The sequence below is a fragment of the Abramis brama genome, assembly GCF_963993115.1.
Source record: "Abramis brama genome assembly, chromosome: 7".
In the NCBI taxonomy this organism is placed as follows: Eukaryota; Metazoa; Chordata; class Actinopteri; order Cypriniformes; family Leuciscidae; genus Abramis; species Abramis brama.
Window position 1 is genome coordinate 40,537,082 of NC_139969.1, and position 16,496 is coordinate 40,553,577.

Consider the following 16,496-nt stretch of genomic DNA (forward strand, 5'->3'; position numbering starts at 1 on the left):
CGATTCGCACGGGATTAAGATCACAGACAATCTCCGCAATCAAATGACTAGAGGTCACCAGATAATGCTAATCCTGTGCTAATAGGGCTATAGTGGCTTGGTGTGTGTGTGTGTGTGTGTGTTTGTGTTTGTGTTTGTGTGTGTGACGGAGGGATTCCTGTCACTGTTTTGACTTTACACACTTTACAAGCTCTTCACCAGTTCTCAGCTGTTCATTATACCATCATATGCAGCTACACACACACAACGAGCGCATTTATCCCACACACAGCATTATTCTGTACGTTCGGTCGTGAAATATACTAAAAAAACCCCCGACCAATCAGGCTGTGAACATGCAGTATCCCTATGACTTTATGTTCAGTATCTTTAGATTCGGTATTAAAAACACCAATGTGAACGCTAAGCGGACCAGGACTACTTTTGAACCAAGCAAACCAAACTACATGTGTGAACACACCCTAAAACTTTAAAATTAGGACTATATCTGGAGGAATCTGTATAAAATAGTTTGAAAACATGCTATCAAAACAGTTTCTATCACAAACAGCACTGCATAACTTTAGCTTATTAACTCAGTTATGGAATGCAAATCTTGCCAGTAATTTTCTACTTGGATCCTATTCAAATAAGAAAGCCACATGTCTGATAGCAGCACAGGCAGAAGCAGGTGTCGCCGCTAACGAGATGCTGATGCTAATAGCAGAGATAGCACACATACCTCGAGTTCCTGTAGGACAAGGCCGCTCCACCGTCACTCCTCTGTGTGTCTGAGGCCAGGAGATTCCTCGTCTCTCTGTGCCGTCGCAGAAGCGCTTGCTGGCGGAGGGGGGGTCCGGCGGGGGTTCGGGCTGCTCGGGGTCAGGGGTCGCGGGGGTCACGGGGGTCACGTGCGTGATGGTGCTGGTGCTGATCATCACAGGAGCCGTGGATCTGCTGGGCTGAAGCGTGGACGTGACGTCATCTGAGACCGTTGGCACTGTGAGCACAGAAGACACACTTTCATTTTAATCTGATCAACACACAGGACACGCTGACACACAGCAGAGACTCTTCCCTCTATCAGCTCACTCGCAACCTATTTTTTTACAGTCTATGCTCGCAACACATCTCGAACATGTCACGGACTAACGCTTTTGATACTTGAAATGACATGAACTAACTGAAAGAAAAAATAGAAAAAATAATTAAATATAAATTTAAAAATTAAATATAAAAGAAAAAAATAAAAGAAATAAAGAATAAAGAAATATATATATATATATATATATATATATATATATATATATATATATATATATATATATATATATATATAAAAGTAAATAAAATAAAATAAAAAATAAATTAAATAAATAATAAAATTTAACGATTAAATGAAATGAAATTATATATATATATATATATATATACATATATAAAAAACAAATAAAAAACTTATTTTAGCTAATTGCCAAAGCAAATGTTAATAAAAATAAATAAATAAATAAATAAATAAATAAATAACGAAAAACTGATACATAAACTATTGCAACTAGCCTGATTGCCAAAGCAACATTTCTCATTTTCATTTATCTTATCTTTTGGTGTTGTCTACTTTTGTTAAAAAATAACAAACTCTAAATTAAATTAAATAATTAATAAAAACTATGAAGACAAATAAAAAATAAAAAATAAATAACTAATGAAAGTGACAAACACACAACAATATTCATCAATATTACAGATCTGCTGCACTGACACCATTATATGAGAACTGAGCTGGACGATGACATCACGGTTTTCTCCAGAGAGGCTGTATAGATAGGTGAACTAAATTAATAACCTTTTACAACAGATATGAACCATCACTGAACTTACTTAAGCTGGACTATGACACTATTCTCTTCTAGAAACAAACTTTGTTGCATTATTTTCCTGTTATCTCTGTAAAGCTGAGATAGAAATAAAGGAGACTTGACAACAAAATTACTAAAATTTAACAATGAAAGTGAGAAATACAACAATAAAAACTCCCAAGTGCCTTCTTTACCATAAGATACAGAATACCACCAACCAATATAAACACATCATATAAGCTATGATAAACAAGTCGATTAATGATTTAATATGTTCAGGCTGAAGTCATAATGATGACGAACTTCAAAAGATAGGAATGAGCTCAGATTCAAATATTCCCTTTCATGTCAATCACTCATGAGAGACGACTGCAGGAAATCACACTCACCGCTAATTCAGAAACTGAATAACTCTCAGTATGCAGAGGAATGTGTGATACTGTGTTCAGTAATGTGTTCAGATATCAGACATGTGCCGCAGGGTCTGTGACGAAGAACAACGGCTCAAATCACTCGACCACTTCATGAACACAGGATACGCAAACTCCATCTCTCAGCTGGAGAGAGAAACCCAGTGTCACTAATGAAGCTCTGATGGATGACGACGAATAAGACGATCATCACTGATTATTCTGTTATTACTGATGTGCGCTGTCGGCACACTGATCGCTTTAACATCGTATCTCTGCATGAACACAGCTCATATATTCCAGTAGCTGTCGAAAAGAATGTACAGTGTGTGTTTTATAACGGATGCTCGCCGAGGAAGTGTGTGTTAGAGGAGTTTGTGAGGAAGGATCAGTGTGGTGACGCTCCGACGCTCCAAAGCTTGATCTGTCAGAGGAACTGTTCCTTCACATCGCTGCGCTTCCACACATTCACAATGTTTGTATTGTTAATTTGTATTTGGTGTTTAATAATTCTGAATGTATCCGTAATAGGAGCTATATTCAGATCTTCGGCGTCTTGTTTGGTATGTGTGTGTTGACTTCAGCTTATTATAAAAGAGAGGAGTAAGTACTTTATGTTGCAGTGAATGTCTGCAATGACATTTTTGCAAAGCATATTTGCAAAGAAGAATACTGAAGGTTTAAATCTGTCTTATCTTATTTTGTTTTAAAAATAATATTCTGCAGTATTGATTCGGAGAGGAGCGGGGCCTTGGAGTTACAGCACCAAATAAACATGGGTAAAGGAGGAGGAATGTTGAAAGATACATTCACATATTTTACTGTTGCAAAGGAGAAAAAAACATGCATCAGACTCCACTATACGTCAACCGAGAGGACAGTGCCTGTCTCCGCTGAGGTTTTTAACCGTTTCCTCTTCTCTCTCAGGTGGGAATGTAATGCAACTCAATGAAATCCAACCGTGTCTTCGCATCACAGTAATACGATGATACAGCTCTGTGATCACGCAGGAAATGTGTATACGTTTCTCCGACCGTCTGAGAGCGACGGAAGATTTCCACTTTACTCCTCTGTTTTGGTGTAGATACTCTGCTCTAAAGACACACAACGAATGCTTCATTCCCAGCAGAAACGAATGCTGTCTTAGACATGCCTTGACGTTTTCACTGGACCCTTTATGTCCAATCTGCAGTGCTGTCCAGAGGGGATATCATGTGTGCTGTGATTGTGAGTGAACGCTCAACACATTAAACTAATTAATTGACTGTGAACCGGTTTAATTAAGCTGTCTGCTACTTCAAAGATGGCCAATGTTGTCTCATTCTGCCACAGGCAGGACACACTATGTTATAGTGGTCGTGAGTCCACCTCTTCCCTGGGTATTTTTGCACACTGGGCTGTTCAGGGAAGATCTGGATCACAATGAATTGATTTTGTTAGCAACAGAAATAAATCCAGAATTGTTCCAGATTGGTGGTTTGGACGCCAGCCCAGTGTGTGTTTCTGTAACCACTGACTTACCAAACCAGTAGCTGATACCAGTCACATATAACAGTGTTCAATACCAATTCTGATACCAAAAGCAAAATGATTATTATAAATGACATGATATACTGAAGCAGGCATTAGGACAGAAAGCTTGCTGTATCTGAACGGTTTAAACCCCGGATCAGGACATAAAGGTGATGGGGTTTTCTTCGAATCAGAAGTAAAGATTGTTTCGGATAATTCTGATATTTGAATAAAACTACATGTTGTTTAGGTCACGATGTTCTCTTGAACCAACATCTACACTGTAAAAAAAAAAAAAAACGTGATTTTAACGGTAAAAGACTGTAAAAATGCTACGGTGAAGAACAGTTAATTGGTTAACAGAAAGTTTACGTACAATATACGGTGAATAACTGTAATAGATCGAACCGCACATTTAACTTTTCCCTGTGCATTAAGGTTTATGTTACATCTAATGTTGGTATATTAATGTTTGTTGTCATGTGTGTTACCATGATGGTGTTTAGTGTTTGTGTGAATGACACTGTGTAGCTTCCAGATATTAGTACGAACCTTCTCAGCTTGTGGAAAAGCTGCTTGTGATGAGCTTTCGTCATGTGACTCTCATCACCGCTGTGATTGGTGGTTGTTAGTGAACCAAAAAGGTACTGTAAATTTAACCGATTTTTTTTATTTTTTTATTTTTTACAGTGGGGTTTATGTAGAATTATGTATGTTATATATATATATTTTGTATGTTATGTAAGGATTATGTATGTTACAAAAACAGCAGAAGAGCTGAATGAAAACGCACATTCGTTCTCTGACGCTTATGGAAAAGCAGAAATACAGCGGTTACCGCAGTTAACCCAGCACACGACGCTTGTAAACACTAACTGGCATCATACAGAGGAAAGGTGGAAAGATAAATGCCGCTGAAACTATGCTAGATCAATTCTTGAACCTCGTCACAACTGCATTCACCTTGTGTCCACTTAAATGTCCCTTGGTGAAATGGAAAACAAAGAGCGAATGAGTGAGAAAAAATAAATAGAGGTAAACTGCTTGTCAATGGCTGAGTCTGCTTCGCTGCTTCACTTTTGACATCTCCTGACTCGTGCCTCTACAATTTTCTTTTTATTATGCCAGGCAATTTCACCGGAGGAATCGCAGAGCATTGTCCATCAGAGCTTTCAGGAAAAGTAGCCTCAATTAGCTGTCACTTCAGTCAGTGTCACTGAAATCATCCTCTCAGAACGCAAGGACACGTAGCCTATCGAAGACCAGACCACTCAGCGATTAACAATAACACCCAGAGTGAGAGCAATCCTGAATGGTCTGCTGAGGAATTGGGATTTCAAGAGGAAAAGTGGTAAGACAGCTAAACAAATCTGTCACATCACTGACATTGGCTTGTGCTTATTACTGCTCTGGAGCCTTTACAGACTAAAACAGAGAGAAAACTGGCAAAACAGTGTCAATTTATTTCTCTCTATTTTATCCAGGCAACAAGCAGGATTTGCCAAAGTTTCTGTTTTCTGGTGGCGGTCATTTGGAGGAGGGTTTATTTCACGCTGGTTACAACATAACATAGGACCAGCATGTGTTTGTGCAGTCTGGGAGCAACAAAATATACGTGTCAATTCTTGGTGCTTCCAAGATTTCTATCTCAAGAGCCTGGCTTCACAAACAGGGCTTATACTAGCTAAGCCAGGATTAGGCCTTAGTTCAATTAGGACATTTAAGTAGCTTTTAAAAACATGCCTTAGAAAAAAAACATTACTGGTGTGCATCTTGAGACAAAACAATGGCACTGACATATTTTAATATATGCTTTCAGTTAAAACAGCTCAAACATGCATTTTAGTGAAATAATCTGAGACTAGACTTAAAGGAGAACTCCGCAACTCGAGCGAACTCTACTCACTTCTTCGCTGATTTTCCCTTTTGTTGTCGCATGTTTTCCCCACGAGCTCCCCCTACAGCTGTGGGGGGGGCGTATATGTCACAACACGGTCGTAAAAAACTCAGTTGCGGCGGCCTCCTCCCCCTCTCTACCGCTGCTCATGTGCGTTTGTTTTGATCAGAGCAAGCCAACTGTATCGTGTGGAGCTATGTCTACTGAGGTGAGTAATCTGGTAATACATCATACATGCGTGTGTGTTTGTCGAATTGCCGTAAAGCAATTCGTGTTTCGCGCTCGTTCTCGTTCTCGCTTCTCACGAGACTTCCAATTTCTATCTTGCCGGGACGGTAGTGCCCAAGTTGCAAGGTTGGTTTTCCGCCTGGGAACGCTGGGGGGAGCGGGGAAAGTCACCAATATCACCAGAACAGGTTGTTTAACCATCCAAATGATTTCTAGACAGTTTTATTAAGTTAAAAAAGTTACCAAGTTCTCCTTTAAAGGGATAGTTCACCCAAAAATGAAAATTATCCCATAATTTACTCATCCTCAAGCCATCCTAGGTGTATATGACTATCTTTCGTTCAGCCAAACACAATCAGAGTTATATTAAATAATATCCTGGCTCTTCCCAGCTTTATAATGGCAGTGAATGGTACCTTAGATTTTGAAGCTCATAAAAGTGCATCCATCCATCATAAAAGCAATCCACACGGCTCCGGGGTTAATAAAGGCCTTCTGAAGTGAAGCTATGCATTCGTGTAAGAAAAATATCCATATTTATAGCTTTATAAACAATTACTTTCAGCTATTAATATCAACTATTAATATAACTCCGATTGTGTTTGGCTGAAAGAAGAAAGTCATATACCCCTAGGATAGTAAATTATGGGATAATTTTCATTTGTGGGTGAACTAACCCTTTAAGCCTTGTCTGTGAAACCAGGGGAAGGTGTAACAAACGTCTCTCTTAGACTGCCATTTTATAGTCTATGCAGCTCCTAAAAATCCCCAAGGGGAAATCCATCAGTGGGGTTTCAGCTCGACTATTGATTAGATGACTGAATATCTGTTTCCATTGTTAACTGAGAGTCAACTTCCCTGACATCTCTAGCAGTAATGTGAGACTGAGACAGATGAGGGCTCTATCAGGTCATCTGAGGGGAGTATGGGGGTCTAGTCCAGGTTTGTTCCTGGAACAAACAATCATGGGAATAGTTAAGAAACTATTAAATCATGAATCGTACGTCCAGTCTCTTTCCATGTGTTATAAAACTGAATAGGCCTACTAATTTTCAGTTCAAGTCCCCCTGTGGTGAAAATCCAGCTTTTAATGTTGTTTATATGTCTATGTGGTGTTTTTAATGTACTTTAAGACAAACCATGTGCAAATTCATAAGTCGACAGCATTGCTGAGTATTTCCTCCTTAAAACTGCAGTGAACCAAAGACAGTCTCAAAAACACGCTTTGAAATCGCTGGTGTTTCTGACGTCACAAACTACCTTGTAACCAATCAGATCAACGTGTGATCGTCAACCAGTGGATCTCTGAGCTGAGTGAGTGAGTGGAGGCGAGGCTCATTTGCATATTCATAGAACCACGCATACTAAATAAGGCAAGGGTGTCGAGTCCCTAGAAATCAGCCTTGAGTTTTAAGGGATACAATTATTGACTATAGGGGGAGTTTTAAAAAAAACAGTAACAAATCCCTAATCCTAAGTATGAGCAATATCAATACTGATGTTTAAAGACTACAGATCACGGCCAGTGGCAAGCAACCGGCGAGAGGCATTCAGTGCATCAACATCTGCATCCCATCAGCCTTCAACAGTAGAGAATGACCCGCACTGCTTCCCAATGGACACTAGCACATCTGCCTGGACTTCACCGTTTAATCCTAAATGGACCTCAAAGACATTTACCCATTTTAATCTTACAGTTCAATAAATGCGGTAAGTATTAATTACTGCCATTATATTTAGAGTGTTTAGCCAGGAGAGAACTGGTGTTGGCTGGTTTCTAGAAAGTAGTTTTTTCTCCATTATCCAACATCAAATGGAGTTTTTATTCCTTGCCTCAGTCGCCTTTGGCTTGCACACTACAGGACTAAAGACCCCGATATATTCAAGGCCAAGTTCTTTTTTGCTACAGTATTAAACATGATAAACAATGCTGCTTTCAATTACAATTATAACTACATTTCCTACTTTAAAGCAGCTCTACAGTGTGTTCATGGTTTTATCCGCAGACGTCTGACCTCAACGGACTGAACAGAAGAAATGAACCAGAGAGGATTTCCATGCCCCAAAAAAGGCGGAGCTTCTGAGCCACGCCCACCTATTACATCATCTCCAATGGTACCAATGGTAGTGCAAAGGTCTTTACCAGCCAGAAAGTGGAAGCTTTCCAGAAACGAACTTCCATTTGGCCTGATTTTGTTCTAAAGGACATCAAACCAGTTTGAAGCCTTAAAGATATTTTGTATCACTACAATGGGGGGAAAAGTTGTTTGAAACAATTTTCACTCAGAAACTGCTAGTAAATTTCACAAACATTTACAAAGCAAATTGTACTCTAATAATCAAAGAAATGCATGCTATACAAATCACCATATATGTAGAATATGAAAAACTGATAAATGTGGACAATTAAGGCATTACACACACACACACACACACACACATATATATATGTATATATATATATATATATATATATATATATATATATATATATATATATATACATGCGTGTGTATAACATCATGATTTTCTGTGAAACTGCCTAAAACAGTGTATTGTAAGAAGTGCAAGACAAACCAAACAAACTACAGCAACTGAAGCATGCAGCACTTCCTAAAGCCATTTTCAGTGGAAATGTAAAGAGAAACACCTGTTTTGCAGGATCTTTAAATGTTTAAAGTCTTAGACCCCACATGGGCTTTCCATTTCCACTAATCACCACAGACACCATGTCTAACAGGTGTCAAACGCTCCATTACCGAACAACAGCATTTCCAGGTTTGACTGGTGTGTTCCTGTGAATAGCCACAGGCACATAAAAACCAGACGGATTGGTGCCCGAGTCAGAGGCTCTGTTTAGAAACTCTGATGTATGTGTGCCAAAGACCAAAGCGAGCTGAAATGTGGCTTATTAACTGCAGTACTGACACTGCCTCCAGGAATACACTCCGTATGAGAAGCAGGAGGATGAAAAACTGAGGCAAACAGTGAGGAGGCGGAGAAAAAAAACAGAACAATACTCTCTTTTTTCCTGCTTGCTTTTCTCAGTTCAGTTTGCTGCGAATGCATTGATTCAACACGAAATGTGTGTTGTTGAAACTCAAACACACAGAGGCACTCTTGTGAGATATTCTCAGAGGACACTGGCCATGATGCAAAGCCACATTTTAGTCTCTTATTGGCTCAGAAGCTGGAGTGATATGCACCAGAATGGGCTAGTTAATTATATTTTATGACTATAAATAATACAACTGCCAATTCAACAGTACGGATGGATCTTTGTGCCTATAAGAACTACTCATTTTTAATCTTTTACACTCGGACAAATTGCAGTTCTAAGGAACATTAACAAAGACCTATTGTGCCCCTTTTCAAACTCTTGATTTTTTGGGCTCTACTACAATAGCTTTTCATGCTTGCATATTCTCCATTGTTGCGGCTCCTCTCTTCCCAGTCTGTCAGTAACTCTCTGTTTAGTTCCTGTCTCTATGAAGCCCCTCCTCCTGAAAAGCACACTGTGCTCTGATTGGTCGGCTGGAGCAGTGTGCTGTGATTGGTCGAGCGCTTCGAGTGTGTTTGGGAAATGTCCCGCCCCTTACCATAACCTCCAGTTTAACACACTACTAACTAACTCAACCAGGCCCCGCCCCTTTATTCTGCATATTAATTATTATAATAAGGAATATTGTGACGTGTTCGTTCCCGGAAGAAACTCAAGACTACAATGGGGGCGTTTCAGGAGTTCAGAAACACTGACAGTGATATAGAGAAGAACTCCTGCTGGAGGGACTTTGGACCTTTGCAGAGCTTTTTCATGATACATGGCAACATTACACGCTAAAAAGAAAGATGAACCAGGAAAAAAGCAGAACAGGTCCTCTTTAAATGTTCTCCTTCATGCCCTGCATTACCTCTGAAAATTCCTCGCAATAATTGCTTCCTCTGATCCTTTTTACCTTGTTGAACAAAGACTCAATAATCACTGTGCATCCCTGACAATGGCTTTAAAGTGTCAAAATGAGAAGTTGTGTCAGGAGTTAGGTATGCATTTTATTACTGGTTCTTAGTAGCTTCACTTTGAAGAAAGAGCCATCAATCAGAAAATTAATTTGGTTTCCTTTGACTCGCTCTCTTTTCTCTATAATGCTTTGAGGTATGAGTATTTTTTTGGTTTATGCTATAATAATATTAATAAATACTATTATATGCTTTGTCTCTTGGAAATGCACATTTCACATTTAGCTTGAGATGGCTTGCGATGTAAATTTATTTTAATTTACAAAAACAGTAACATCTGTAAAAATTAATAACCTCCTTTTAATAGGGTAAAATTCAAATATTCCGACTGACTGAGTTAGGACTCTACGCTTAATAAATTAACCATTGGTCTTCCATACTATCATACATTTGTAGATCATGGTAACCACAGGTAAAGCTGGGTTATGCAGGCTGGACCGGGACAACAACAAAACTTTTCATGAAAAAAGTCATGGGAGTGAAAAAAAAAAAAAATCATGGGAGGCCGCGGGGAAAAAAAATTGTATTTTTGCAGGAATGGGTGCCAACAGGAATATAGCAGGAGCTGGGGTGAAAAATCCTCAAAACTGTTTCCAACCCATTAGTGCCACCAAATGCATCTTCAGCAGACATATAAAACAAAACTCAAAACCAAAACATGATGAGTATTTTGATTATTTCACCTGTACTTATTTTAAATCACTGTTGTATTATTATTCTATCATTAAAAAGTGAAGCTGGCTTAAAAAATGTGTTTGGACACTGTAGTAAAACACACATCCATAAAGTCATAGGTTGGAGGTAGATTCAAGCCAAAACACCATATTCCCCCTCCAAACGAATCATAAATACACAGGAGTCACAGATCTAGTACACTGGTATAATGATATAAAGACACAGAAGATTAAAAGTTACAGCCTAATGTCAAATTAGTTAAACTAAGGTCCAATTGTTCTTCATTTAACCCAACAATTTTTTGTGTGAACAGATGCAGATGCACTGTTGAAACACTGATATAGATCATTTTAAGAGATCATCCTACTAATTTGTGTGAAATGAAAATATTATTTTTTCTCTTTCTTTCTTTCTTTCTTTCTATGGAAGAGAAGCAGAAATCTATTCGTTCTAGAGTCTATATATGAGCAAGTTTGGTAAACACTCAAATAAGCTTTTCAATGCACACCAATTCCCCTTATAAATCAGATGCGTCTTATGTCGGTCTGCATCCTAATGGAATTACAAGAATTGTAAAGGAGGATTACAACAGCACGCGTTTAGCACAGTTCCTCGGCTTGCAGTAGCGTCTCAGGGTGTTGTTACAGCGGTTTAAGAGCACACCAGTGTCCCTGCTCCTCTTTTAAAGGCTGGAAATTGAGCTAACATGTAATTACCCAACTCACGGTTGAGGCGTAATACATAGCTCATAAAGTCTGGTAATGAGATTTAATCGCTGCCATAGATGCATCTCGCGTCATCAGTTCTGGATGGTGGAAACTCTACAGATGCTTTTCCGGCAGGTATTGCCGTGGGGTTTTATCACATTCACAGTGAATATTAATGCAAGCGACTCATTTTATTCCATTCTCGCTAGAGACACTACATGTACCATTACATTTTCTAAGACAAATATTTTGTTGCAATCAATACTGAGAGCTGAAATAAAAACTAATTGCTCAATGTTAAGCTTTTATGTGGTGAAAAACTACATGTCTAACATTAAATTAAAGGTTTGAAGGCAATAAAAAGTGTTCTGTGTATATGTGCAGCACAAGCTCACTGGTGTAAAGCTGCTAATGTGAATAGGATGTTCTAATAATTTTTCATCAACAGAGCAGATGTTGTAGTTTAAGCTCTGGTTTTATAACCACAGTGGTGGCAGAAATAACATTTCCATTAAAGGGATACTTCACCGATTAGCATTAAAGGGGTCATAAAATGAGAATTCAAATGTTCCTTGATCCTTTGACAGTTAAGAGTTCGTTATACTATAAAAAATACCCTGTAGGTTTCAAAACTTTCTTGTTATTCCAAAAACTGCTTTTATTGAAACCAAGGCCAGTAAACGACAGGATCTAAAAAGTGGAGACTTGTGATGTCACAGGGCAGCTTTGGCCCCGCCCACTGGAGCGTTAGTGAACAGTGACATGAGAACGAGAAAAGATCGATACAGGATCAATACCATTACTTCCTAACGATCCTAATGCTAGGATAGTGGGGGGTTTTCCCCAACAATGTGAATGTCTCAGGAGTGCATTATTTGTTTGTATTCGGTGTATTTCACTGTGGGTTATTTGGTAAATTTTTGCGCAGGCTTTACAAACAGACTTTTACGATATGGATCTGCCAGCAACGCCACAAACATGTAAGTAGTCATGTTTATTCTAATGCCTGATCTGTGATCAGTGATTTCTGATGTAATTATTCAACTTCAGACAGATTAGGCTATCTCTCAAAATATCGTTCAATACTGTTTATGCATCAGTAAATCAAGCCAGTGACTAAACAATCAACTTCACGTCGTTTCTCTTAGTAGGATGAAAATAATCTTATTTAAACTGTGATTAAATTATATAAAGAAAGCGATCAAAGAACAATCCCTTTCCAATCGCCCAAGCTGTCAATCAAACAGTGCGAATTTATCTGGACACTTCATCACAAAATCATGACACTGTTACAATGTACAGTACAGCGAAGCTTTTACTGTATTTACATCGTGTTTGCATTGTTATTTGGTGAAAGCCAGAGGTGTAATCTCATATGCGTTCAACAGACTGTCTGTCATCTGCTCAATGCTCATCACTGCAACCTTTCATGTGGTGGGAATAGATCATTATGATCAATACTTTTCACGATTCCTTAATCTCGATAGCTGTTATAGTAAAAACGTAGTAAAAGTTTTAGAGAGAGTTCCACATGTAATACTAGCTATTTCATATGCAAACATGTCAGCCAATCACAGCAGTGGGCGTTTACACTGAAGTCTCACAGCAGACACGCCCATTAAAACGTTCAAATCAGAGGCTATGATTTGAAATAAATTATGGCTAATAAATTATGACAATTTTTGATATTAAAATCATACTAACATTATAAGGGCACCCCAGGAAACATTATATAAAATAATAAAATAATCCAGTCTATGACCCCTTTAAGCTTTGTATCAGAAGAAACCCAGTAGTATTTTGGAGTGATCGTGCTTCCCTCCCTTATGTCCCCCTGAGACGAGAGATTTCTGTATTGTGTGTCTGAAAAAAAAAACCTGATGACACAAAATTCATCATTTAGCGTCATGATCATCTGAGGCTTCTTTGTCCAGAGGCGAGAGACTACAGCCAGTAGGAGGAGCTCGTTCCGTGTTCAACCCGCCCATAGGGGGATCTCACGATAAAACGCCGTCTTTTCAGTTTCGAGTCACTAGTAGCCTAGTTGTATCATTTCCTCCGATACGGCCCTCTGTAACCGGTAGGCGTGGCTTGGGAGTGGCCTCGTAGGGCAGCGAAGCAAGTGCATTCTGGGAGTTGTTGTCTTTCATCCACATGATCCCAAAATACATTTTCTGGCTTTTCTCAGTCTAGAAGGCACCAACTTACTACATAAATGACCCAATTTAAATACACATTCATCTTTCCAGCGGTGAAATATCCCTTTAAGAAGAAATTTTTGACCTGAAAATGATTTCCTGGGACATTTTTTACTTTTTAACTTTAATAAATGTATTCCGATTCAATTAGAATAACAAGACACTTTAGGGTTGTTACCAATCAAATGAAATCAGTATCACTAGAAGCCATCTTTGCACTGCAGAGGTGATCAGAAGCTGCATTTGAAGTGGAATTTAGGTGTACATCACAGCTCGTGTAAGCCCAGCATTTGTGGTTAAAAAGTATATAAATGTTTATGTTTTTTATAAAATAACTGATAGTTTGTCTCGATAATACTCTTATTCCTCGGCTGGATCGTGTCGAGACTTTGAAGCTGCACTGAAACTCACATCTGGACCTTGGACCCCATTGAACCCCATTGAAGTCACTATATGGAGAAAAATCCTGGAATGTTTTCCTCAAAAACCTCCATTTCTTTTCGACTGAAGAAAGAAAGACATGAATATCTTGGATGGTATGAGTAAATTTTAATTCTGAAGTGAACTAATCCTTTAACAACCCTATACATTGAGAGTAAATCACTCACATATGCAAAAAAATAAATCATGCTAGGCAAAATTGTAAGATTTCACACATCAGTGTTCGAGTTAGAAGCTAAGTATAAGTTTGACAAGTAATTTTTCTCTCGCCTTCACCCGTCTTGAACACGCTGAGCCCTTGAGAGTTTTGCTCTCCATCTTTAAAGCACACTATTGCAATTCATCTCATGGATGTGCAGCGTATGTGATGCACCGTAAACTGTAGTGTGAAGGCAACCGACTCACCGTCACTTAGCTGAGAGCGCTCTGTGTTTCTCTCACACACACAAAGAGAGAGAGAGCAAGAGTCTTACATATCACTTAGAATAGATGCGCTACATATACACATTATAATCTTGTATTTTCCTGTCAAAAATAAATCTCTAAATAGGACAGACTTCTTGACTCTGTAATCATATTACAGTATTTTTGACAAATAAAAATACTGTGGTGTACACATGAAAATAAAAATAATAAAATGTGGTAATTGGTTAAGTTTGTTCCCACTGGGAATCCTATTTTTTAAAATAAATATTTACAAGGTAACGATAATTTTTCCTACAGCACAATGGAAATGACATGAATATGACAGTGTGGGCAACTGAATATAGTCATAAAGTTTGTCGATCATGTGTCTCCAGCGAAGCTGAACTCTCCTGTCCGTACTCAGTTCACATGGACCGACCGATCATGCAGGATACAAATGCACACTTCAGAATATCTGACAGCTGGATTCGACTAAGTCTGCAAGGTTTGTGAAGTTAAATGTTTATTAAATATTCAAAGATTTGTTTAAATATGCATATTTGCTGAAGTATTATTAGTGTTTGCCGTTCAGTTACTAATAATATAAAAGCAAATGCTATAATACTTTTTCGTAGACAGTTTCCAGTTCTTTATTTAACAGTTCTATCTATTAACATATCAGACAAAACTGTTAAACAGAGACCATAACTAATGAAGATGAAGAATAGAAGCCGGCAAAATAAAAGTCCCGCTTCTAACACATCTAGTCAATGATAAAAGCATATTTTCATGCACAAGCTATATATTTTCCTTTACCACACACCAAATGATATTGACACTGTCTAAATTCATTGAAAATCCTATTCTCTAGGAAAATAATCAATGTTCTATGGGAACAAGTTGAGACAATTTTCAACTTAGTAGGGTCAATCACTAGCCTTCTCAGATATGATGCACTTTGCAAATCAGGGCAATTGTGAATTCCCCCCTTCAATTTCCAGGAGTTTATGTGTGAGGTAATAGGCCTGCAAAGTCTCATCAGCCACTCTTGAGGCAAGTCATTGAACGCCCTGCTTGCCTCACTATGATAATTGGCCTTTACAAGCAGCCACTGTGACTATCACACATGACAATGATTAAATAATCCACTGCACTTGAGCAATTTTGGTCTAGAAGACTCTCTCCAGGGGTCTCTCCTCCATCACACACTCGTCTCACTACAGTACTCAAAATTAAAAGTAAATCATCCATAGCAAGCCAATAAGGCAGACACAAATTCAACCGCTACACAAAACCAAACAATAATGTGTCTTACCTTCTCCTGGATCGGGGGGCCCAAACTCCAGATCGTATCGCAGAATGTAAAAATTATTCCACACGTATAGCTGGTTATCCCTCGGGTTGTAATCCACAGCTGCGATGTACTGATACTGGTTAGGAAAGAGGATATTGATATACTCCCCTTGCCCCAGTTTGGTGTTGTACATGTAGTCAATTTGGCTCTTACTGGCCTCACTTTCATTGTCCTCATAGGTGGATCGCACAACGTGCAGAACGCCACACACCATGAAGGCGTTGGAGGCCGATCGTTTGTCGTAGGCGGTCTCCCATGTGGCCTCAAAGCGTAGAGTATAGGGATTGAGTTGGCTGAGAACGATACGTCCGTTATTCTGCTCGGTGGCGTAGATAACCCACAGTCCCCGTTCGTCAACCGCCAAGTCGATGTCCGTTTTCCCGCCCCAGCGATACGGTGAGGTGTCGTGGTAGTTGGCGTTGGCGACTATGGCCTCCCCGCTCTTTATCCGCGTGCGCAAGTCAAACTTGACGATGTTTCGAGTACGCTCCTTGTTGAAGAAGATGGCCCCATCATAGGCCACAAAGCCGGTCCCGTCAACGCGGTGCGGGAGCTTGTAGGTAGTCGTCTGTCGGCCACTCCTCAGGTCGTCGAGCGAGGCGTACTCTATGAGAGTGTCGGTGCGGTACGGCGTCCAGGGCATGAAGTAGATCTTGTCCCCCGCCTGCAGAGGGTCTTTACACCAAGCTCCAGACTGCTGTTCAGCCTCAAACACAAAGGTCGGATCTCCTACTGCTTTCAGAGTCCCAGGGCAAATAAAAACTGGGGGAAAAGGTCAAGAGGGAAGAGCTAGAGTTAGAAAATGAAAACCAGC

At 39.2% G+C, this 16,496-nt stretch overlaps 1 protein-coding gene across 2 annotated transcripts in view; it reads right to left on the minus strand.

Moving 5' to 3' along the window:
* Positions 1–16,496, minus strand: part of adgrl2b.1 (adhesion G protein-coupled receptor L2b, tandem duplicate 1) — a 117,456-nt gene that overhangs the window by 56,927 nt on the left and 44,033 nt on the right. For both annotated transcript variants that reach the window (XM_084120587.1, XM_084120586.1), the window contains exons 5-6: positions 15,644–16,444; positions 722–979 (exon numbers count right to left, since the gene is read on the minus strand). In XM_084120587.1, the coding sequence (XP_083976713.1) occupies positions 722–979; positions 15,644–16,444 (1,059 nt within the window). The remainder of the gene's footprint in view (positions 1–721; positions 980–15,643; positions 16,445–16,496) is intronic.